General features: G+C 36.9%; 1 protein-coding gene across 2 annotated transcripts; it reads right to left on the reverse strand.

Annotated features, from left to right (window-relative positions):
- Window positions 1–1,769: 1,769 nt before the first annotated feature.
- On the reverse strand, window positions 1,770–20,525 carry aspa (aspartoacylase). 2 transcript variants are annotated; one of them, XR_014531740.1, is made up of 7 exons: window positions 19,983–20,493; window positions 13,698–13,893; window positions 12,491–12,584; window positions 10,957–11,064; window positions 6,867–6,976; window positions 2,151–4,713; window positions 1,770–2,112 (listed from the first exon to the last, which is right to left on the reverse strand). XR_014531740.1 is itself a non-coding variant. In XM_083531038.1 (6 exons), the coding sequence occupies exons 1-6, from the start codon at window positions 20,213–20,215 to the stop codon at window positions 4,516–4,518; spliced, it is 939 nt and encodes a 312-aa protein (XP_083387164.1). In that variant the 5' UTR covers window positions 20,216–20,525; the 3' UTR covers window positions 1,770–4,515. The 2 variants fall into 2 exon arrangements, 1 of the variants encoding a protein (XP_083387164.1); XM_083531038.1 differs by having other exon boundaries at window positions 1,770–4,713; window positions 19,983–20,525.
- Window positions 20,526–23,238: the final 2,713 nt, after the last annotated feature.

Below are 23,238 nucleotides of genomic sequence, written 5' to 3' on the forward strand. Positions count from 1 at the left end.
ATCAATGGTGTAAATCATCACATGTTGGAAGAACTGGCAGATTTTGTGGAAACATTTTCAAAATAGTATCTTCTCAGGAAATTAAATGGCGCAAAATTAGTGAAAATCTTAATAGGAAGAAATAATGTTAATAATTCAGATTTGCCCCCATTCAGGGTGTTTTGCGTCCAGCGTTCCCTTAAAGGCTCCGAATTCACAGCAAAACTATGACACTGGATAAAACTGCAGATGAATAAATGAATAAACAGATATTTATTTCCTAGTAAATAAAAGTGTGGTGGCATAAAACAGTCCCTGAGTCAATATACAGTGTAAATACAGGTAATATACAGATATATACAAATAAACTGAATAAATTATATCGAGATAATACAAAATGTTCAGCATAATGCCAGGCAGTTAAAGCAGTCCAGCATCAGTGTTCTCAGTTTAATGGCAATGAATGTAAAGACATCGTTTGAAATTGTTTACGTTTCTAGACATTCTTGTTGAGGTGAGTGTCGCCCTCTAGTGGTGTTCTGATGTAAAAAAAAAAAAAACCTAGTTCATACAGTACAATACAGTTTCTCCTTGAGCTCCTCATGTTTTGGAAGGATGTCAGTGGAACATTTTATATACCTGTAAGTTTTTTGGAATCGAAAAAGAAACCGTTGTGCATTGTATCTTTTTTTTCTTTACTTAAGATTATTTTGGAAGGATATAGAAAATATTTGCAAAATGTATGTTTTACCCAAATGATTGGGTAATAATTTTTTTTTAAATATACATTATATAGCTATTTATTTTTTTAAGGAAAATTCCTTGTTCACATGGGCTTCTGAATGTAATCTGAATTTATTACATCATAAGACATGATTCAAAAGAATGTATACAGTGCCGGTCAGTTTGGAAAAACATGTTCCTTTTGTTTACATGCAACAAACTAGGTAACTTTATTTTCCCTTAGCACAAATTACAGTTTTACACATTCTTGGCATCCATTTCTCCAAGCATTCAGCTGAATGACTTTGCCAAAAATCTTGTCAAAAGTGTTCTTCACTAGAGATTTATTTCTGATTTTGCAATCCAGTTCATCCAAAAGCAGTTCAATAGGATTTAGGTGCAATGACTGGACAGGCCATTCCATCACAAATAACACTCCGGTAGACTGTTGGTTCACTAAATTGCATTTACAGAGCCTAAACACATGCTTCAGGTCAATGTTGTATGATGGAGTCGGTTCCAATTTGCCACAGTCCGGATGGAATTGCGTGGAGTTGAAGTATAAAATGGTAGCCATGTTGGTTTGGTATTTCTTTCACCACTGAACCTACATAATGTAAATAATAAGTTGGCAGGTTCTCCAGTTAGAAATACAAATTTGTCAAGGTGACAGTTTGATGAAATTTTTATTGACAAAACCAAACAAAAAATTATAATAAAAAAAACCCCACTGAACCAATCATTTTCTTTCTGCCAGTGTTTATGCTAATGTAACAGTACAATACGTCTTATATCTCTGTGGCACTGACTGATAATTTACATTTATGGCATTTTTCCTTATCCAGAGAAACTTATATTTATCTCATTTGTACAACTGAGCAGCTACTGGGGTTAAGGGCCTTGCTCAGGGGCCCAGGAATGGCAGCTTGTGTGGCTGGAATTTGAATTCATGACCTTTGGATTTAAAGTCCAATGACTTAACCACAATGCTACAACCTCATTATTATTATTATAAAATCTTGTCCAGCTTTCCTTAAAAATAATATCTGACATTCAAAATGCAAGACTTTGTTTTAGTTTAAAATATGAAATTTTATTCTCAGTTCTCTTTTTGTTAAATATGTGCAATCCAAAAACCAAAAAGGAAACAAAAAAAACCGTTGACGCAGCAATTTCATTACAAACAATTTCCACATAATTAAGGTGATCACATTTTCTAAACAAAATAATAAATTGTACATAATTTAGCGTACTAAAAATATACACTATAGTAGAATCTAATATTGAAAGAATCGCCAGCGTTAAGCCGATTGTCCATGAGCCTTCCGATTTCCGTGCTACACTACTGATAGTTTGCATAGGGACAGTGAGGATTTCGTTGTTCAACTATGAACGTTCGAATGTGCGTTACTGAAAGTGTCGCGTTTACAGTGTGCAGTTGTCGAAACCTGCTTTAATTACACAAAAGTCATAACGGATCGATCAGACACGTCCGTAAGGCTTATAACATGCATCCTTGAAGGCTTCTGAACCTTCAGGAAAGTTCGAAATGGGCGATGATTTGGAGATGTCTTTTCTTCGGGTCATTCCCATTTTACTACAATTGATCTGAGTACAATTATTGTGCGTTTTCTTCATGATTTTCTAACTTAAGGTGTGACGAAACAAAGGAATAATCCATTCGTCATTTTATGTTAAAATAGTTTTGATTCTGAGGTACTTTTTTTGGTTATTTATATCATTGTCTAGGAGATTAGCAATACATTAGCATAAACAATGGTCCAAGACTGGCAAACTGAACTGTAGGATGTGGTAAAGAAAAATGAATCCCTCTAGTAATAAGCTGCATTATGGGTAATGTAGTTAACTGTTAAAAAAAATAGAGCAAAATGTCAATACATATTATATAATGTAGTGGTTTAGAATGGATGTTTTCCTGAAGTCTGCATTCCTACATGCCTTTAATGACTTTAAGGCACTTTGCTAGAACAAATGTGCTTAGCACCATGTGCTCGAATACATGGCAAAAGCTGAAGTGAAATTATTACAGAAATGACAGTATTACGATTAATTTTGTCTCTGTTGTCTGTACTGCCTGAAGAAACCCAATACTACAGTCCTCACGAGCACATTAATGACAAAATCATTCTGAATCTGGTTACTGAGCAAATATTTTTTAAAAAAAGCTCTCTATATCTGATAAGAAGAAGTGAAAATACGAATCAGCAGATATGTCAATGTATCTTCTGACACCGTCTAGACAGCTGGGACTTCCGTTTCTGAACTGATTCACTAAGCAAAAGAATGACTCCATGATCAAGGGGCTGCCATTTGTGTGCAAATACTTTACTGCATTATTTTATCATTTTGCCCGTTGCCCATATTCCCACAATCACCTACGAATGATTTGGAATATTCCGGCACTGTATTTGTAATTATACAGAAAAGTTCCAGGTTCATCAGGAAGTTCAAAAGTTAAAATTTTCTAAAAATCCCAGAAAGGTTCGGCCGTTCTTTGACTTGATACAGATGTAAATGATTAATAAAAAAATTAAATATATAAAAAGTGCATATTTATGTATTTCATATTTATGTATTCCCACCATCCCTAGCAAAATGTAATTCTTTTATTCTTGAATAAAATTGAAGGCAGAATGCCTAGTCAAGGAATCACCCTAAACAAGCAACCGAGAGAATTCCTTCTCCAATTGCAAATACCACAAAACCATGAACAACAATCCACCAACAGACACTTGACAACGATCGAAGGTAAACGATCCACTTGCGGCCAAATGTTCACATAACCTGTCATAATAGAACTTACAGTTTCCTTCCCCAAAAATTCTCAAAACTGTTAACAACATAAACAAAACGAAGAAAAACTTCTTTACTTTATTCTTCTTGCTGGAAATCAAACGCCTCTGAACGGAAAATCTTTTCAAAAGCGAAAACAAGATTTTTTTCTCATTAATTAAAAAATAAAAATAAAGGTGTTAATAGCGACACTGTATGGCCGTAAGTTTGCGGACATCTAATAATAAGATTCGTATGTGCTTCTCGAACATCCCTTTTTGACATTCAGTCTCCTTGTCCTTATAACAACCTCTATTCTTCTGGGAAGATGTTCCACTTGATTTTAGAGTGTGAGATTCGTTCTCATTCATCTACAAGGGTGTTAGCAAAATCATGTACTGATGTAGGTGATGTGAGAAGGCCTGGGGTGCAGTCGGTGTTCCAGTTTATATGTTCAATAAGGTTGAGGTCAGAGCTCTATAGCAGGCCAATCAAGATCTTTCACTACAACATAGTTCAAGTGAAGGGAAATTTCATGTTACCGCATCCAAACACATCCTATACAATTGTGTGCCTCTAACTTTGTGCTAACGGCATACCTCATCATGTTATATTCCTGATTTATGCGATACACACCTTCGAATCTGGTATTTACAGGAAGTGGATGTGGGAAAATGAACTAGAATCCTGTAAGCATTGGAATCCACTTATTTTTCACCCCAAGCAAAGATTCCGTTTTTTTATATTATATATTCCAAACATTTTGTTTTGTAATGTTTAAAAACTGATTAGGGACATACGTATAATATAATATAATGATATAATATAAAATACGTGTGATTCGAATATTGTCTATAAAAAAGTTAGGTATGACAAAACCGATATAAAAATATCTTTAAAATCCTTAGTTTGAATTATTAGCAAAAAGATTTCTGTGAAAAAAATGATCTGAGAGTAGTGGTTGTAGTTTTTTATAGTCAGAGCTTTTTTGTTTGTTCTAATGGTGCTGGCTAATGATGGTTATTTGGTGCTTTTTCGAATCGCACTAACGGCTAGTGTTTCCCTGCAGGTTGTAATGAAAGCCTGGTGCTTCTCGTAGTAGGCGGCTTCGTTAATGAATGTCGGATATACCGGACCGGCTCCCTGGTACGCGATGGTGGACCCGTCAAATGTTTGGAACATCGGGTCACCGGGGTTCAGGGGCTCCCAGTCACAATCCTACAGACAGAGAGAGAATGAGAGATAGAGATGGATCTCCTAGTTGAAGTGAAGGGAAATTTTCATTCTACCGCATTCATAAACATCCTATACAATTGTGTGCTACCAATTTTGTGGTAACAGTTTGGGGTTCAACCACATATAGTCAGGGGTTCCAATACTTTTAGTCATACAGTGTACTACTGTATATTAAAGTGTTTCAGAAGCTGCTGATTATCTCGGACGGTTTCAGGTTTGCAGTTATTAAATCTAATCTTCCATCTTTTCCATGTGTGTGTGCATTGTGTGTGTGTGTGCATGTGTGTGTCTCGAGTTTGAGTCTTGGGTTGTTTGAATTTTTTTTTCAGTTTTTTTGGTTTCAAGTAAAAGCCCATGTTTGTTTGGTAAAGGTTTGTAAAGAAACGCAGTGTAGTAAGAATGTACAGCTTGAAGGCACACATTTGTGTCAGTCCAGTGTTTGCTTTTACAGTGTGGGACTCAGGCAGCCTCAGGCTTCCCAGTCATTCTTTAGTTTTTTCACCAGTCTTCTTCAGTTCTGTTGCTCTTATTTATGTCTCAGCTCAGATTACATTTACGACATTTGGCAGACTTACAGAGCGACTTACATTTGTCTTATTCACAAGTCACGCGGAGTAGGTAAAGGCTGGGATTTGAACTCATGACCTTCTGATTCATAGTCCAATAACTTAACCACTAAGCTACCACGCCCCAAAGTTTAATCACATTTCTATATTAATGTGACCATAGCACTATACAGTCACAGTTACATACAGACAGGTTCCTAAGGACTTTACATTTAGACTTATATGGGGAATACTGCAATTTTAGGGCCTGGGCCCTAAAATGAAGAAAATTCAGGTTACAGTGAGAATGCAAACAAACAAACAAAAAAAAGCAGAATTTTATATCTTATGACATGAATACAAAATAATTGTTTTATCCATTTGGACTGTTTTGCCTCGCAAGTAGCAATGCTTTAAAATACAATCACTGGCAAATGACCATGGTATAAGAGGGATACTCCTTGGCTAGGTGTGAAGCCATACACCGTTTTTAATACACTCCGGTTTACACCAGGTCATTCTTTGCCTCCACATCGTGCATGAGAATCGTGTAGGACACGGATCATTTCTTAATCTCGCTCTACCCCCTGGAATCCTCTCTCTCCACCCCCTGGAACCAACTGTAGCACAAAGGAGAATGTCTCTCCACCCATGAACTCCAGGTCGGACACTGTGGTCAGCAGCAAGGGACTGTGCTCTCTCCAGTCCTGTTTATCCTGTACATGCTGGACTTTCCAGGCTGTATCAGGGGAGGACAGGAGGAGGAGTACAGGAAACCGATCCAGGACTTCATTGCATAGTGTGACTTCACCTGCACCTCAACAACACCAAGACAGGGAGATGGCAGTGGACTTCAGTAGGCCCAGGCCTCAACTGGAGCTTGTGAGCATCAACAGAGTTTGGAGTTAAGACTTCCAAATACCTAGGGTTGCAGCTGGATGATAAAATGGACTGGACTGCCAACATGGACGCTCTGTGCAGGAGAGGGCAGAACCAGCTGTACTTCCTCAGAAGGCTGGCATCCTTTAACATCTGCAAAAAGCTGCTGCAGATATTCTATCGACTGTTACGGCGAGTGCCCGCTATCTATCTATCTATCTATCTATCTATCTATCTATCTATCTATCTATCTATCTATCTATCTATCTATCTATCTATCTATCTATCCATCCATCCATCCATCCATCCATCCATCCATCCATCCATCCATCCATCCATCCATCCATCCATCCATCCATCCATCCATCCATCCATCCATCCATCCATCCATCCATCCATCCATCTTATTTTGCCGGAAGGAGTTTTCAGTGTCAGAACTTTGCAATAGTCATAAGAGTTGTTTTAGGACATGGGAAAAACCCCTAATGGTTTTACAGTTGTTTCTCAAAATGTAACGTATTGCTGTATAAAGCACTTCAGGCAGTTATGTCAAGAAAATTACATCTAATCAGCTTCAGGGTGGTAACAATAACTTTGCATCAAGCTACATACTAATGCATCGATTATTTTCCTACAACTGCACCTTTGAAAAACGCGAGAACAGGAAGAGATTAAAGTATAAAAGAGAGGATGATTGTGCATGTGTTATACCTGTAAGTGTGGATGTACCATTGCGCTGATGTTCCCGTTTGTGTCCCTTGGGTAATCCACTCTCTCATGCACCCTGAACACTTCCACACGGCATGCTGGAAACTCCACACCTTTGCAAAAACACACACACACACGCACACACACACACACACACACACACACACACACACACACACACACACACACACACACACACACACACACACACACACAGCAATAAATCATCACCAATGCTTGCTCCCAAGGACAAAAACAGGAAACAGTCTCAATAGAATATGAAAGAAATTTAACAGATTCCATCTTTTATATAAATTTCATTGTTAGATGTTTTTTTTACCAGTCATTTTTAGTCATCTTAAGTTTTTAGTGAGTCTGGAAATTCATTCCTCACCATTTAAACTTAATTCTGTTTGCTGGTTCACTACAGTTACTGAACAATTCATAGTAATTTGCTTTCAGATCAATAACTGAAGAAGCAAAGGTTGGAGTCTATATTTCTAATAAGTTAATTATTGGCTTTTGTTATTGCTTTCTATAATATTACACTTTTTCTCTGTTGCTTTGAAGTGTTTCTCAGATCAGACATGAAATTCTCAAAACTACTGGTTCAACCTCCACATCATTCAGTCACACGTGCACATCATAAGAACATTTCTCGTTGCTTTGATCGAACTGCGAATGCTTTAGTACATTCATTTAATCGATTGTGTACAAGTGTCTGCTGTTCCCTACATTATCAGTTGTTAATGTTCATGTTGATCAAAATATATTATACTGGTTTCACCTGAATAGTTTTAACCCCGAAAACATCTCAGCATCAGTTCACTGCATAAGTCATTGAATGCTAAATGGTGAAACCAGCTGTCATCATCTGTCATCAAAAATTTCTATTAAACTTTTTTTTTGTAAATGTGACTTGAATTGATGAATTGGGCAGATGAATCTTGAATATCACTAATGAAGGAGAGTTTACGGTATCAGATCAACCAATAATCTATTTATTTTAAACAGGTGAATCTTGTGAATCTTCAATTGGAGAATGAATAAAGACAGAGCAAAACACGGAATTACAATTTCTGAAAATGGATGAACAACCAAGAAACAAACAAACACTTATATAACACGTGTATAGTACAGTAAAACTGTGAATCCTGTCCCGGTCTCTTGCATTCAATATCAATCAAATATGCAATCAATGAAATGAATTTGTGCTGCTGAAGTCAAATTTTGTGCATTTTCAATCACTACAATCCAAACGGTAGTTTATATCCAGAAATCCTGAAACTGTTGTCATACTGACAACACGACTAAACATTTTGATGATCTTGTTTGTGAACAATGACAATGGGACTTTTCATTTTGATGGGAATCATTAACACAAATACTTACATTGGAGAAAAGAACTAAGAATTCTGAGAAAAGTACAGGCTTTCTTTCTAATTCTAATGTATTGTGCTGCTTGTAAAAATTGTTTTGAGAAATGCACTTACTGGTTTGCAGATATTGAGGATAATTCGAGAAATGCTCCAAAGCAACTGAGAAAAACTGTATTAGTTCACCTGACTACAGGGTTTGTTTTAAGATGCTATACGATGTTTCAGAGAAAAAAAGAAAGAAAGACCAAAAAGACCTAAAACTAAATCAGAAAGTGAAAATGTGGACTGAAAGAAGAGATTTTCCTTTTTAAAAGTTAATATAATAGTAATATAATAAAAAGACTAAAATGATTACATATAAAGTATATTATGTATTGTATTGCTGTGTAAATAGTTTGACATAGCAAAAAAGTCTTATTATTCAGCAGCTTGATCCAGTGAATGCTATTATTACAGATCTGATTGCTCACTTCAATTTATTTCACATCTTGTACTTAATTCAACTCTAAATAATCCTGTACAGTCATATCTTTGTGATTTTTACGTGGACCTATGTGGGTTACAGTGTGGGTCTGGTGCTTTTGTTTGTTCAGCTTTCTGTTTGTTCTCAGCAGGGTTGGTTCCTTGTGTCTAGATTGTCTCGGCAAGTCAAGTATCTCCACATAAAGATCTGGTTTGACGTCTACAGTCATGCATTTAAAACTGGACTGAGAAGAAATGAAACGGGTTTTTCGACAAAAGAGCTCGAGGTTCTGCCCCTGTGACAGACTGCAAAGGTTAAATAGAAATATAAAGTCTGCCAGATATCCGCTTTTGACTCTTTGGACAAATGCTTTAACCTCGAACTATGTTCTGACCGGATTCTGTTTTATTTTCAAGTCACTTTGTATCAAATCATCTGCATTCCACATTTTCAGTGTTTGCAATGCATCTAGTAAAAACATGCCCTTTTCTAGGAATCTATCTCATTGCAATTTCAGGAATCTTGTCATTTAGAATGGGATAATGCAAATAAAATCCTGGGAATATACAATTCCATACACAGACAAGCAGTTATCCATGCAAGATCCTCGGACGCCAAACCTGTGATTAAACCTGTCTATCTGTGTAAAGCTGCTTTGGGACAATGCCCAATGTTAAAAGTGCTACACAAATAATGCTGGATTTAATTGAATAGAAATAAATAAAGAAAACGACTACTATTTGCTTATGTTCATCAACACCATCCGGGCGCTTATAAAATGCAGGGTGAAAGACACACAAACAAGCATTCTATCAGATAATAACAAAGTTGAAGGGATGTTTGAAGCAGGAAAAGCAGACACTATGGATTTCCATTCTTCAAAGTCGGTTTGATGGATTTATTGCTAGCATTATTGTACCTCAGATGAGAGTCAGAGCAAATTTTATGGGTAATCAACTTTTCTTGTAGGTGCAACCAATCCACCATCAGCATAACAAACAGCGCACTTGAAAATAAGAATCACTTTCACCTAGAAGTAGTGCTACACAAGGTCATTTCAGATTTTAGTAATCGGGTAAATCCGTGCTAATTCCTTGATCCGTGGCGAATGCGACACATATATAATCCTGTCATTCAGTATATACAGTTCGGAGTATATTCACCACTACAATTGCAAATCTGGCAACCATGCAATGTACTTTATAATGTATGATTATTATGTGCTATATGTTATTATATTGTATTATATGATTGTATATCTATCGAAATATTGTCTCAACATTTGTAAAAGTCTCCAATGTTAAGGAACTTGAAAGTGTTGAAGTGTATTTTACAATACATTGCCGTTATATATTTTTTATTTTCATTGCAGCTGCTCTGACAGAAAAAGTATAGAAGTATAGAAAAGAAAAAGGTCAACACTGCATAGAATTGATTGAAAATGACCAAAAAAAAAAGATATACAAAGTTTTTCCTTGTTGGTATGCTGCGCTCCCTTGCATTGTCATTCTGTTTTCTTGAGTCAGCTTCCGAACAACTCGGGCAAGTGAAAAACAAGTTGCACCACTCACAGGAAAGTATTCACCCGTAACTACACAGTGGTAGTGCTGCACTCCTAACAACATGGAAACTAACCAACTTTCAACAAGTCTCCTATTCACAAATTTACACGCACAACCAGTCACACTCGTCAGGCCTTGGCTCTTGCTGCAGGTTTCCGCTTAAGCAAAGGAAGACAAAAAGTGTGTATGTGTGTATGTTTTGTGAGTGTGTTAATTGGGCAATGCACAGAGGACGTTACCCGTGAGATTACTTTTTTGTACCACGTGAGCGCAAAAAAAGAGAACAAGCCCTATAGAAAAACCTGTTCCTTAACAAAATGTCAGGCTTCTCAAGTTCATTTTCAGAACAGAGGTTGGTGACTCATTGTATTAAATGTCCTGTTATGACAAAAAAAAAAAAATTTCTTGTGTTATTTACTCAGCTGTCTACAGGCTTGGAGAAGAATAATGACTCTGTATGTCCTCAAATAATGTAATAGATGTTATGCTTTGTAAACCTTTGACAGTTCTTGTTTTCATCGCTATTATTGTGATTTTTCTTGCTTGGTAAATGTGGTGTGGTGCTTTCGAGTTGAAGTTTGAAATGCCACTTAAATGGAATAATGGGACACTGCTACCAGACTTTTTGCTTCTAATCCCACTGTAACCCCAGGCATTTAGTGTCTATAGTTACCTTATATGAGCCTTACCGCCATTAAACATCTCGATGAAGTCCAGAGCGTGTTTCACTATCCTCCGCATGGACTCGAAGATATTGCTACGCAAAACTCCTTGAGGCTGGGGACCCACTTCGAGACCTGTAATACATGACAAACTCTTAGACCCAGATGTTACATAAAGTGCACATTGCTCGTTCTTATTTCTTGAGTTATATAAGAGATTGCAACATGTATGTCGGCTTATGTGTGTGTGTCATCCAATGGCCTTTGAAATCTCTAGTACAGGCATGTAGGTAAATGCAAATAGATTATTCAGAATGTAAAAATTCTTTGGTCTAAACAGAGAGCTTTAAATTAGATAAGTGTTCAGACCCAAGCTTTAGTACTTAGCAGAATGGAGTGCTTGTTTTGTTCCTGGCAGAACCTGTGGGGGTTAATCAGCTTGAAAATGAAGCATCTGTGAACCGCTATCTCGGGTGTCCCCACAGAATATTTAGGGGATTTAAGTCTCTTCTTTACCTCAACTAAATGACAATAAGGTATGCTTGAGGGTCACTGGGTCAATGCTGGAATGCCACCATCATACTTTAACCTTATAATTGTATTACCCAGTCATTGAGCAGTACCTGGTTTTCTGCCACATGAAGTCCAGCTGAAACAGTCATCAGACTAGAGAAAGTTTTTCCTCATGCTCCAAAATTCCAATAAATTCCTTCCACTTGCCTTTTACTCAGAATTGGCTTCCATCTAGTCATAAAAGTTTGATTAATTCCTGCAATGGTTCGCCTTCTTCCAAGTTCTCACCTCTCTGCTTTATTCGGTCACCATTCAGATCTTGGACACCTCCCTGACCAAGGCCCCTTTAGCCAATCCAGAAAAAGTTCTACGATTCCAAAATGACGATGCCCACTGTGCTAATTGAGCATACTCTAAGCTGTCTAAATGGTTTTATTCCCTTGTCCGTATCTATGCCTTGGGAAATTTTCATTGGAGAGGTCTACAAAGAAATCCTTGAACTTCCTGGACTGTTAATTGGTTTGACATGCACTATGGCTTATACCCAAAGGAATGTACCTTTCTGAATCATGTCAGAAATCTACAGTTGAGTTTGCCACATAATTTTTTAATTATAATTTAAGTATTAAGAGGTCTGAATACTTTCCAAACCAAATGAAGCTGAGGGCGGAGTGTCTTTTATTCGAGCATGCCCATGGGTACCCTGAAAGTCTTCTCTTTTTTAAAACATTACAGTTTTGGCCACACCTGGTTCAAGTTTAAATCTGAATACATATAGTGGAAATAAGTTTTAAACTGGAGACATGGTGCTCAAATGAATGTACTGACAGAGTACCAGCTTTCCATGTTGTCTAGAAGCACCTTTGTGAACAGTGAATCTGTATCAAATTCAAAAGTAAAATTTAACCTCACCCCAACCAACCCCTCTTTACTCAACTTAGCACTCATTGGCAACATAGGTTTTAAAAAAGATTGAAGAACATTGTTTGAACAGCAAACGTGGAGTCAAAGGTGCTGTCAAAAGTGAACAGCTGAACATCCGACTCACCGACAGAATGCTTGGCCACTGAGCGGGTGGTTGAGTATTTGAGTTGAGGGTGTTCGGTCAGCAGCACCATGCAGCTCTCCGGAGCCATTGCTTTCTGTGAAGAAGTCACACAGATGACACTGTAAGATGATACCGTACTCACCTTCCTGACCTCTGCTGCACAAGGCACACTTGTGGTGATAACATGACACGTGTCACGTCAGGGCCACATCTCAGCACTTCACCACTCTATCGAGATTCCTTTAACAGCACACCCTATTGTCTTTTATTCTTTACAAAATGAGTAGGTTCACTGGCCAAAAATTAATGTAATACCATGTGTCTCAACCCCCTTACATGGCTGTTCCTGTAATTCAATTCGCATTTCTTTGTGTGTAGTGTTCTTTTCCTAAACCATTGTGCTGGTGCTTATACGATGGAACTTATTGGTGACATGGTGATGAGTCACAAGCTGACATTTTTCAACAGTTCAATGTACGGCATGTTTCCTGATGCTGTAGGATATGGGCCTGAACGGTATGAAGTTCATGACACTAGCGCCATTTCGAGAGGTTATATAAATTATAATAAGTTAAATAAATAAGCCAGCTGTAACCATGCTTGATTACATGGTACGCACCTGCAAGTCGAATTGTGGCTGAGTGCAATGTGATCCAAAAGTCCATCAGGAACTCTGTCCAGTACCAGGAAGTGCTTCTTTTAAATTTGTGGCATCGCATTTCTCAAACAAGACTCCTTACTAAGTGTGTTTTACTGTCAATAGTATATCACTAATGTGAGAATGAAATATATGTCTAAAGGCAGATTAAGCTGCCACTCTTGGGTCCTTAAGCCCCAATGGTGCTGTATTATAGCTGCCCCGTGTACTGATTCCAGCTTCCTAACAAGTTGTAAATGCAGAGTAAGAATTTGTCATTTAACGATCACTAAATAAAACCCTTCCACAAAACTGAAAAATCTGGCTGTATAATTGAGGAACTTGGAATCATTACTAGATGTTGAAGGGGTTTCACTATGAATTGAGACAAAATAGTCAAAGGTCTGTTGATTGCCAACTTTTATACACTAACTCATATAGACATTGTACAGCTACGGTTAAAGTGTAATGCTGTGGTTAAAGCTACGGTTAAAGTGTAATGTTAGTTCTAAGAATCATTCCTATGATTCCAAACAACATTCCTATGAACTTCAGGTTCAAGCTGCTTACTTTGATATAATGCACCATCTGAAGGTTGAAGTGGTCTGTTGCGCTCTCCAAGATGAGCGTGGAGCCCATGTTGGATGTGGTGTTATGAAGGTCAAAGATGACATCGTAGGCATCTGGACTTCCTTTCGGCCCAAATATTTGATTGATTTCCTTTGCTCTCCGAACTTCATATGGCAGCTCTTCCCCACCGGGCATGCTGTGGAGAGACATTTGACATACTGTTAGGGGGTGTGCTGTTATAGGAAATGTATTGATGAGTTGATTGATAAATTTAATGAGGTGAAATTGCCTTGCAATATGTCTGCATGTTCAGAATTTTTCAGGGTTTTTTTTTAACCTCAGCAATTTGCATCCAGTGCTTATGTTGGGTTATGAATCTAAGTATTTTTTAATGCATTTATAGTTATGGGGTGCATCTGCACATTTGATTTGGAGTATGCAGGATCTTGGTTGGGGCCAAATATAAGATTAAATACACTACATGCAATGGAGCCCCATGGACTGCATATACTGCATACCCCATTTTTGCACCTCTGACTGTTTGCCACACAAGGTCCATGAAATAGTTTGCTTTCATGTATGAAATAAAACACAAGCATGGTTACACTGATTATTGTGTATGAAACAAGTTAGCTTTTGTAACCAATCACATTAGAGTGTTCTACAAGCAGCTGTTCCCTCAACACAACATCGTTTGTCTGTCAGAGATTCCCTCCTTTGCTCTGTTCACAGAATAACGAAGCGCATACATCATACATGTTTAGAATTATGTCCGTATATACCCCTTTTTTCCCGTATTACCTGCGCGAGTAACTCTTTCAGTTTCACGTGATTACAAGCTGTTTACGTTTCATGTCTTGTTTCTGTTTTCGTTTATGCCCTAGTACTGTTGTTTGCCATTGGCCCAAACTTTGCCTGCATTATGCTTTCGAATTTGCATACTGATTTGCATTTGTTTTTGCCTGTTTATTTAATGAAACGTTGTTATTGTGCACTCCTATTCTATTATTGTGTGTATTTCCATTACCTGACAGCTTAAAGGTATGGCTTCACCTCTGACTGTGGCCATGTCACACTAATACGTTTGAGTTTTTGAAAACGATCATTTTTCCTCACAACGTTTTTTAGAAAACATAGCTTTTTAAAAATGCTCCCCAAAGTGGATACATTTGAAAATGGCGTTTTCCTGTCGCAGTGTGAACTGTGAAAATGGAGGCTTTTAAAAACGATGATGCGTTGTTAGTCATTGCCATGACGTTTCAAAGAGTCAGGAAGAGCCATCTTACGTTTAAGTTTTCAGACCTTTCAGTGAGGATGAGCTACTTTTGGACAACAACTGAAGAAGAAAAAAAAAAGTGTGGACATGGAGTGTTTTTAAATAAAAACGCAGTTTTCAAAATTGATCCAGATTAGTGTAGAAGTAGTCTGAAGCAGTGAAGATTCCTTACACAACATTTCAAAGGAATTGTTATTTGTTAAATGACAATGTTTTTCATCGGGTTTATTATTAGCCTTGCACAAATCCCTGTGAGTTAGCTGTTACTATAGAACCTTGCAGATAGATTTTCTGTCAGAAATTTGCTTATAGAATGCTATGAGCGTTTACATCCAATCTTTAAAAGATTGTGATAAAGTCCGGTTCATGATCGTAGCATTGTCACTTCTACAAAGAAGTGAGCAAAGAGTGAGATTTAGAAATCATTAGTCGCTCAAGATTAGTGTCTACCCATCACTGGAAATGTTACTGAATATATAAAAACATACACCTGATTTGATTTATTGTTTTATAACGCAGATATCATTCATACTCTGAACCATAACCTACGCCTGTGCAGTTCCATGAGATCGTTGCGCCCAATAATAATTTGCTAGTATCTTAGTAATTAATCTCAGGCTGGCAGGCATAAAAAAAATTAAAAAAACAAGACTTTGTCTAGGACACGCACATAATTTGTTTACGGTCCCTCTGAGGTAATGACTAAGCGGTGTCATTTATCTTTTTGTGGTTTGCAAATGATGTGTTTGGGTGCACCCAGAACATGATCCAAAAATCCATTTTGCAAGTTGCACCACAGGGCTAAGTTAGGAAGATCAACTAACTAAGCAAGAAGATAAAAAAACTAAAAATTCCTTTTTTCTTTTAATGAATTACACATGTAGTGAAATGTCCATTAAACATGTTACTTCAAAGCTATCCTGAACCTTCAAATGGCAAAACATTCTAACTTACAGCTTCACCTTTTAAAGTGCTGACAGTGGAGACTCCTTCCATAAAGACTGAACAGTCATTGCTACATGTACACTGTTTAACCACTGTGCTTTAACCTTCTTAGTTCATTTCATTTATTTGCTACTTATTACTGGACCAAACTGCCCTCTCTCCAGGACCTCTAAACGTCCTCTGTCAGGAAACAGACTGGGAGAATCGTAAGGGACCCCCACGCACTATACAATCTGTTCAGACCCCCTCCCACAGACTGATCAAAACAACAACTGTCAGACACCCAACAAGCTTTTTTTTGTCGTGCCCACAAAGATTCGAAATACAGAGCGAAACCTCGACCTATTCTGGAATTTTTACTACTATAGTTCTTTTTTTTTTCTTTACTTTGTTCCAAAGCATATACTTGAGTTAAAGTACATATACATTTAAATGTACTTAAGTATCCAAGGTACACTCAATCAATCTCTCCAGCTCTTACTTCAAACCACGCTACCTTCTCGATGACTTAAAATTTTCACTAAAGAACAATAAAAAAACTTTTAATCCACTCACATAAAAAGGAATGACTGATTTCGCAAAATGTAGTTGAGTAAAAAGTAGTATATTTCACTTTAAAAATGTATTGAAGTTAAAGTGAAAGTCTCCCCAACCGGAAATACTTGAGCAAAGTACAGATAAGCAAAAAAAGTGCAGTAATGGATTACATTTACTTCGTTACTGTCCACCACTGCAAATCACACCCGTGTACGATATGTTTATTTGACCGACTGGACAATCACTTAAATATCACCTTCTGTTATGGGCCAACGTGTGCTGGTTTCTATACTTGGTCATTTAGTCATTTGTGGTTTTGAATTGTATTGCGTTCTACATGCACCATTGTATTGGCTTGAACAACCAATACATTAAAGTGTGTATGTCCTGCATTGAACTGCACAGATGTGCCATGTGTAATCATGTTTGTATTATTCGAACAATTACGTTTTGTTCAGTCTAGCACTGTTGTCTCAATAAAGCCGACTATTTGTTCTGAGATTGCGGATGGCATTTGATCATCTCTATATTCTGGAGAACAAAATTTGACCGAGTTAACCTTAAAAAGTCCCTGCTTGCTGAAGCAGGAAGACAAACTTGTAATTTAAACACTATAGAAACACTGAACTGTCATGCAGTAGTGGCGTTTGTGTTGATCTCTCCTATTCATATTTAAATTCATGTTATCTCCATGGTTTGCAGTAAATTGTTATGTCTAGACAGTAAAAAAAAACAACACGATTTAGACGAGACGCAACACCCAGCTAATGACAGGTGCGAACAAATGAAGTATTTGCGTCGGCTAAAAATCAACAAAGCAACTAAAACAATACTAAGTAACACAAAATAAAAAGCACTGCTGTCTGTGCAAACTTCAAAAGCAGCTATATGGAGCGTAAACCTCCTCTTAGCATGTAAACGAATCAGACGAACAAAACACCCTTCCAGCGTACACTGTTACACAGGAGAGAGGGGATTGTATTTCTGAGCGCTTGACCGTATTTTAATTACGATGATGGCATTTCATTTGGACCTTCCTGCCCGGGCTGCTTTCAAAAGCTCCCGAGAATGGATAGTATATTGTTTTATCGTTTTTCAATCAAACAATCAAAGCTGCAATCTGATTTACAAGCAAACAATAAAAGGTTTTAAACGTGTTTGTATAAAACATGGACCTCGTACACGATATTCGTCTCATTTTGTGAGGAACAATACGAACGCTGGCCAGGATTAATATGTTACAGAGAGGACCGATTCATATTCATTCACGCAAGCTGTGGTATTTGTGAAACCTTGTAATACATGACAAGGGATACTTTTGTCCTTGATTTTGCAACAGCGGGACTTACCGGCATTGCAGACACTTCACACTTCCTTCTTGTGACTTGTTTGAAAGTGTGTGTGTTCAGCAGCCACTTGATTTCTACTCAATGGGGATTCATGATGACAAACAATGTTCAACAAAAGACTGAAACTTGTAGCAAAACCTGTGGGATTAGTTAAAAATTCTGAAAGAAAATCAGCCTTAAATAAGTTGGATTTCTTACACAACAGCAACAACAGTAAAACAAACAAATTTGGGTTAGAAATAAGACTGTGTGATTGGATGGAGGGGAAATTGGTAATGAAAAATGCTTAAAATAAGCAATGTTTTAACATAAATATTGCATTTTCATTAATCTTAAAGATGTTACATTTTCTTACAACATTTTCCTGTTTTTTAAATAATTATGCCATATTTGCTTTTAAAAACAAGACATAAGATGGTTACCTATGACCAATACTTATAATAACGTTTAACCAAATATTATCTCATAATACCAAGATCTTGTAGCAACCAGATGACTTGATGACATGATTTTTTTAACAATAATACGAATTTTTTTTTAATCATAAAAACACGATTCATTGTAGTATTAATATGTTTTTATAGTAATCAGATGCTTTTCTTTGTAATAACACAGCAAAATTTTTTTCTCCACAAAACACAAGATAGGATGTTCTTTATAATGAGATAGTTTTTCATGATAACTTCTTTTTCTGATATGAGCGAGATGTTTTCATCTTTCCTTTTTTTTTGTAATCTCTTATTAATCGCATATTCATTTATAAAAGCAGATATTATCTACAAATTATCCCATTTCTTGTCAAACAAGAATATTTATTGTAACAAGATATTATCTCATGATAACAAGATATTTTTGTAGTAAGACGATTCTTCTTGTAATAATGAAATATTATCTCATAATAACAAAATGGTTTTGAAGTAAGATGCTTCTTATAGTAACAAGATATTATCTCATAAATAACAAGATACTTTTGTAGTAAGATGGTTTTCTCTCATAAAAATAAGATATATTTGTAGTTAGATGCTCTTCTTGTAATAGATAGATATTATCTCATAATTATGAGATGTTTTGTAGTAAAATCCATCTTGTAATAATGATAACAAGGTATGTCAATTTTTTTGTGGTAAGATGCTTTTCTGGTAATAACAAGATAATGTTTCTTAATAAGATGTTTTTTATTAAGAAGCTTCTTCTTGTAATAAGGAGATATTATCTCATACATAAAAACAAGTTGTTATAACAAGCACAAGATATTATCTTATAATAACAAGATGTTTTTTGAAGTACAGTAAGATACTTTTTTATTTTAATAACAAGGTATTATCTCATAATAAAGAGACATTTTGTGATAAGATGCTTCTTTTTGTAATAACAGGATATTATCTCATATTTACCAAGATATTATTTTTGTAATAAGATATTACCTTATAATAATGAGGTGTTTTTTTTTTTGTAGAAAGACACTTTCTCAATAATAACAAGATACTATCTCATAATAACAAGATGTTTTCTGTAGTAAGATGCTTCTTTTTGTAATAACGAGATATTACCTCACAACGATGAGGTATTTTTGTACTTGAACAAGAACGAGATATCTCATTTTTTAACCTAAAATGCTTCATCTCGTAATATTGAGATATCTTATAATAACGAGGCGATTTTTTTTGTAGTAAGATGGTTCTTTTTGTAATAATGAGATATCTCACAATAACAAGATTTTTTTTGCAGTAAGATGCATGTTCTTGTAATAAGGAGATATTATCTGACAATAATGAGATAGTTTGTAGTAAGATGTTTTTTCTCTCATAATAAGAACAAGATACCTTTTTAAAATATCTAATTAGGGATTTTTTTGTAAAAGGCGCATCCTCATATATAATACCATAATAATAACAATGTTTTCCGGTAGTAATAAGAGGCATTTTATTGTAAATAAAACACTTGGTAACAACATAACAAATGAATACTGGCACACCATTATTAGTAGCAAGACAAACAATTTCAATTAAGATCGAGATGTTTTCTCATCATACCTGATCAATGCTGATGAAAATGTGTTTCTTCCATGACACTATTCCATATTCTGCTGTGATTCAGGTCACGCTTTTGATTTATCTCTGAACTCTGAGAGTAAAGTGCTGGATCAGCTGATCAGCTGAACAAAGGCAGGTTGTTTACCTGAGGTTTTCCGGTGTGAAGGCTCGGTTCAGATCGGTGTCGATGTACCTGGCGCACTTCTCCACGGCTCTGGGGTTGCACAGGAACGGCTCGGTGCGCACTTGGCTCCTCTGGATCTCGCGGTCGTCTCTGGTCCACACGGACACGAGCACGACGCCGGACATCTCGTTGCCGTGCGTGCCGCCGAAAATCGCTACGCGCCGAGCCTCGGCGTAACCGCAACCGTCGCTCATAGCGCGCGCGCGGCACCTGCCCGGGGGATGGTGGGGGAGAAGGAGAAGGGGGCTGAGAGAGAGGCGCCGGGGCAGGAGGAAAAGTTTGAGGATACGGCGGAGCTCTAGTACGAGGCCCGCGTTTCCGTAGCCTCGGTAAGCAGGTTATGTAACGAGCTTCTACAAAGTCCGAGTGGCGCTCCGGGGCTTTAACTCCGCTTTCAGGACTATATTAGGCTCGAGTGGGCGGGGATAAAGACACTTAACCGCGACCGGAGCCACTCCATCAGCCCTGCTACTGTACCTTCTCTCAAACCATTAACAGCCCTGAAAGACATTCACACGCCAATGTATTAGGTATACACACACGTGATTTATCAGGAGGTGGAAGCTTAGTTTTTAAGCACTTTTTTTTTTTGTATAGGCCATGAGTTCAAATCCCAGTACCATCAAGCTGGGCCCTTGAGCAAGGCCCTTAACCTTCAACTGCTCAGTTCTAATTCGCCATTTATTAATCTGTCAAATGGCATAAATGTAGATACATGATTGTGACACACACACACACACACACACACACACACACACACACACACACACACACACACACACACACATCTGCCAGACTATCATGTCCTTCCGAAGACCTTCCACTGTTATAGTTCTATATTTTTGACAAGTTTAATTCACAAACACTGAGACAACCATCATTGATCTTCCACGTTATAGGTTCTATGTCCAATCAGAGTCTAAATGAAATTTCCCCACTGTGGGACGAATACAGGTTTATCTTATCTTAGGTTTATCTTATCTTAAAACTTGTTAAAATAAAAAAGTGAGAGCAATCATTTTACTTATTGTATAACGTCATAAAAGTAGGTGTAATCCACATCGAACAGGAAGTTGACCGTAACAAACTAAAAAGTAAAAATGACATAGATTATGCATCGCCGTGACTAACACATTAATCAGCTATTGCATTCTGAATACTGTGTCTCCAGAACAGCATTGTTTGATTGATTTTGGAATCATTATCATGTTCCCTAAACTGTTCCTCAACAGGTTTTTGCTGTGTGGCAGGGTGAAATATTCAGTTGAAAAAAGCTACTGCCATTAGAAAGGTTGTCAGATAGAAAGTACTTGGTTTAATGGTAGGACCTAAGGTTTCCTAGCCAAATTCAGAGCATCTCATTCACATCTCTTTCCTGTTCACAGGATATAAATAAAAAATGCTGTAAATGTGACCATTGCTCCATGGCCAGTTTTTGATGCACACATGACAATTGTAGGTGCTTTTCTGGTAGATCTGTAGCTCCAGTACATACCCTTATATACAGCCATCATAGCTAAAATGTATCTTTTCAGATATTTTCCACCTCTGCCAATGGATCGGACCAGATATATTAGTCTTTGCACCGCACATGCATCAGTAAGTCCTGTACACAAAAGATCCTAAAGCCAGATCATTAGTTGTCCTTTCTTGGTCCACTAATCATTATATACAGAGGACATTTTCCCATAACTTGCCAATTTGGAGAAACTCTGGCCCAGTCATCTATCCATCACAAGTTGGCACTTGTCAAAATTTCTCAGAACCTTACGTGTGCCAATTCAACCTATTTCCAGCACATCAACTTTGAAAACTGACTGGTCACTTGCTCTCTACTTTCTCACACCCCTTGACAGTTCCCACTGTGATAAAATCATTGTTTAAAAAAAAATCTAAAATCAGGTCATTAAAACCTAATGAAAATGGTTTTTAGTCAGTTTTCACAATCAATACTTTAGAATAGGATATCTAAAATTGGTTGATTTTGATTGTTTTTGTTAATGACAAGAAACTTTATACAAAGTTGAAATGCATCCCAATCTAACTGAATTCATCGTAATGCGATGTACAACCCTAAACCTAACACTAATCATTACTTCAGGAAGTATTTATAATACACAATGCAGTGAAAAAGCAAAAAATCTGATTTCGTTATTAGCCAAATGCCCCCACAAAGCAAAAATCTGCTATTTCTATCCATGGAGACAAAAGGTACAGCAGTGTGTGCATTTGGTTGCTATTTAAAATAGGTAGAAGCTGAATGTTGGTCAAACAGAAAAAGGTGGAAAGAAAACGGTTTCTTAAAATTGCAAAATTAGATTTTATCTTTTGGATCTTGCTGGATGAGGACAGAGAAACTCATTAGTCGCCCAACCTCAGGGACAGGGATAGCAAAAGTACACAAACCTTCACTCTTCACTCAAGTAGAAGTACAGATACTCATGTTTTAGACTCTGGAAAAAGTCTTAAGTATTGAATTCACTTCTTACTTAAGTTAAAATAAAGAAGTTAGGACTCCGTTAGGACTAAAGCCGTTACTACTACCTGTTTTAGTGCCATGCTGGTAACTGATCCTTACATCATATTAATATATTATTACAAATTTTATTATCTAATGAATGTTTCCAGACTGTACATCCGCCATATAGAACACAAACAGTGAAAAGATGATGATCAGGTGATCAGGAACGTCTCTGTTCTCAGTCATGTGTACATCGCTGACTCCCTCTGTCTCATCCACGTCAGCCCCAGACTTCTTGTTGCCTTCTGCCTTGCTTGTTGTTAGCTTCGTAGGCTAGCCTACATCTGTGGTGTGTGAGAGCCAGGAAATGATACACCAGTGTTAGATTGAAAAAGCCGAGCAATAACAAGAAATAGGTTGATGGGCTGAAAATGGCGAGCAATAAAAAGAAAAAATATCGATCATGTCACCAAATTGATTAAAACTGAAGTAACGAGTCTTATTTGAAAATGTAAGAAGTAGAACGTATAGATATTTGTGTAAAAAATGTAATAATTTAAAGTAAAAAGTTGTCCAAAAAAGAAATAGTAAAGTATCTAATCTACTTAAGTAGAGTAATGAAGTATTTGTACTTCACTACTTCAAATCTCTGGTCAGGAAAGATGAGCTTTTAAAGGTGGTGCCATAATTAAGTCTGTTGAGATTCCACCAGCAGTCATGTGACATATTCAAAGTCAAATGAACATGAAAGGAAGT

This window comes from Silurus aristotelis, assembly GCF_946808225.1.
Source record: "Silurus aristotelis genome assembly, chromosome: 26".
In the NCBI taxonomy this organism is placed as follows: Eukaryota; Metazoa; Chordata; class Actinopteri; order Siluriformes; family Siluridae; genus Silurus; species Silurus aristotelis.

Bases quoted from the DNA above. Each gene is read 5' to 3' on its own strand.
- aspa (XM_083531038.1), bottom strand. From the start codon at position 20,215: ATGAGCGACGGTTGCGGTTACGCCGAGGCTCGGCGCGTAGCGATTTTC. The intron at 13,894-19,982 runs GTAAACAACCTG...GTCTCTCCACAG, and splicing joins TTCACACCGGAAAACCTCAG to CATGCCCGGTGGGGAAGAGC. The intron at 11,065-12,490 runs GTGAGTCGGATG...CATGTATTACAG, and splicing joins AGTGGCCAAGCATTCTGTCG to GTCTCGAAGTGGGTCCCCAG.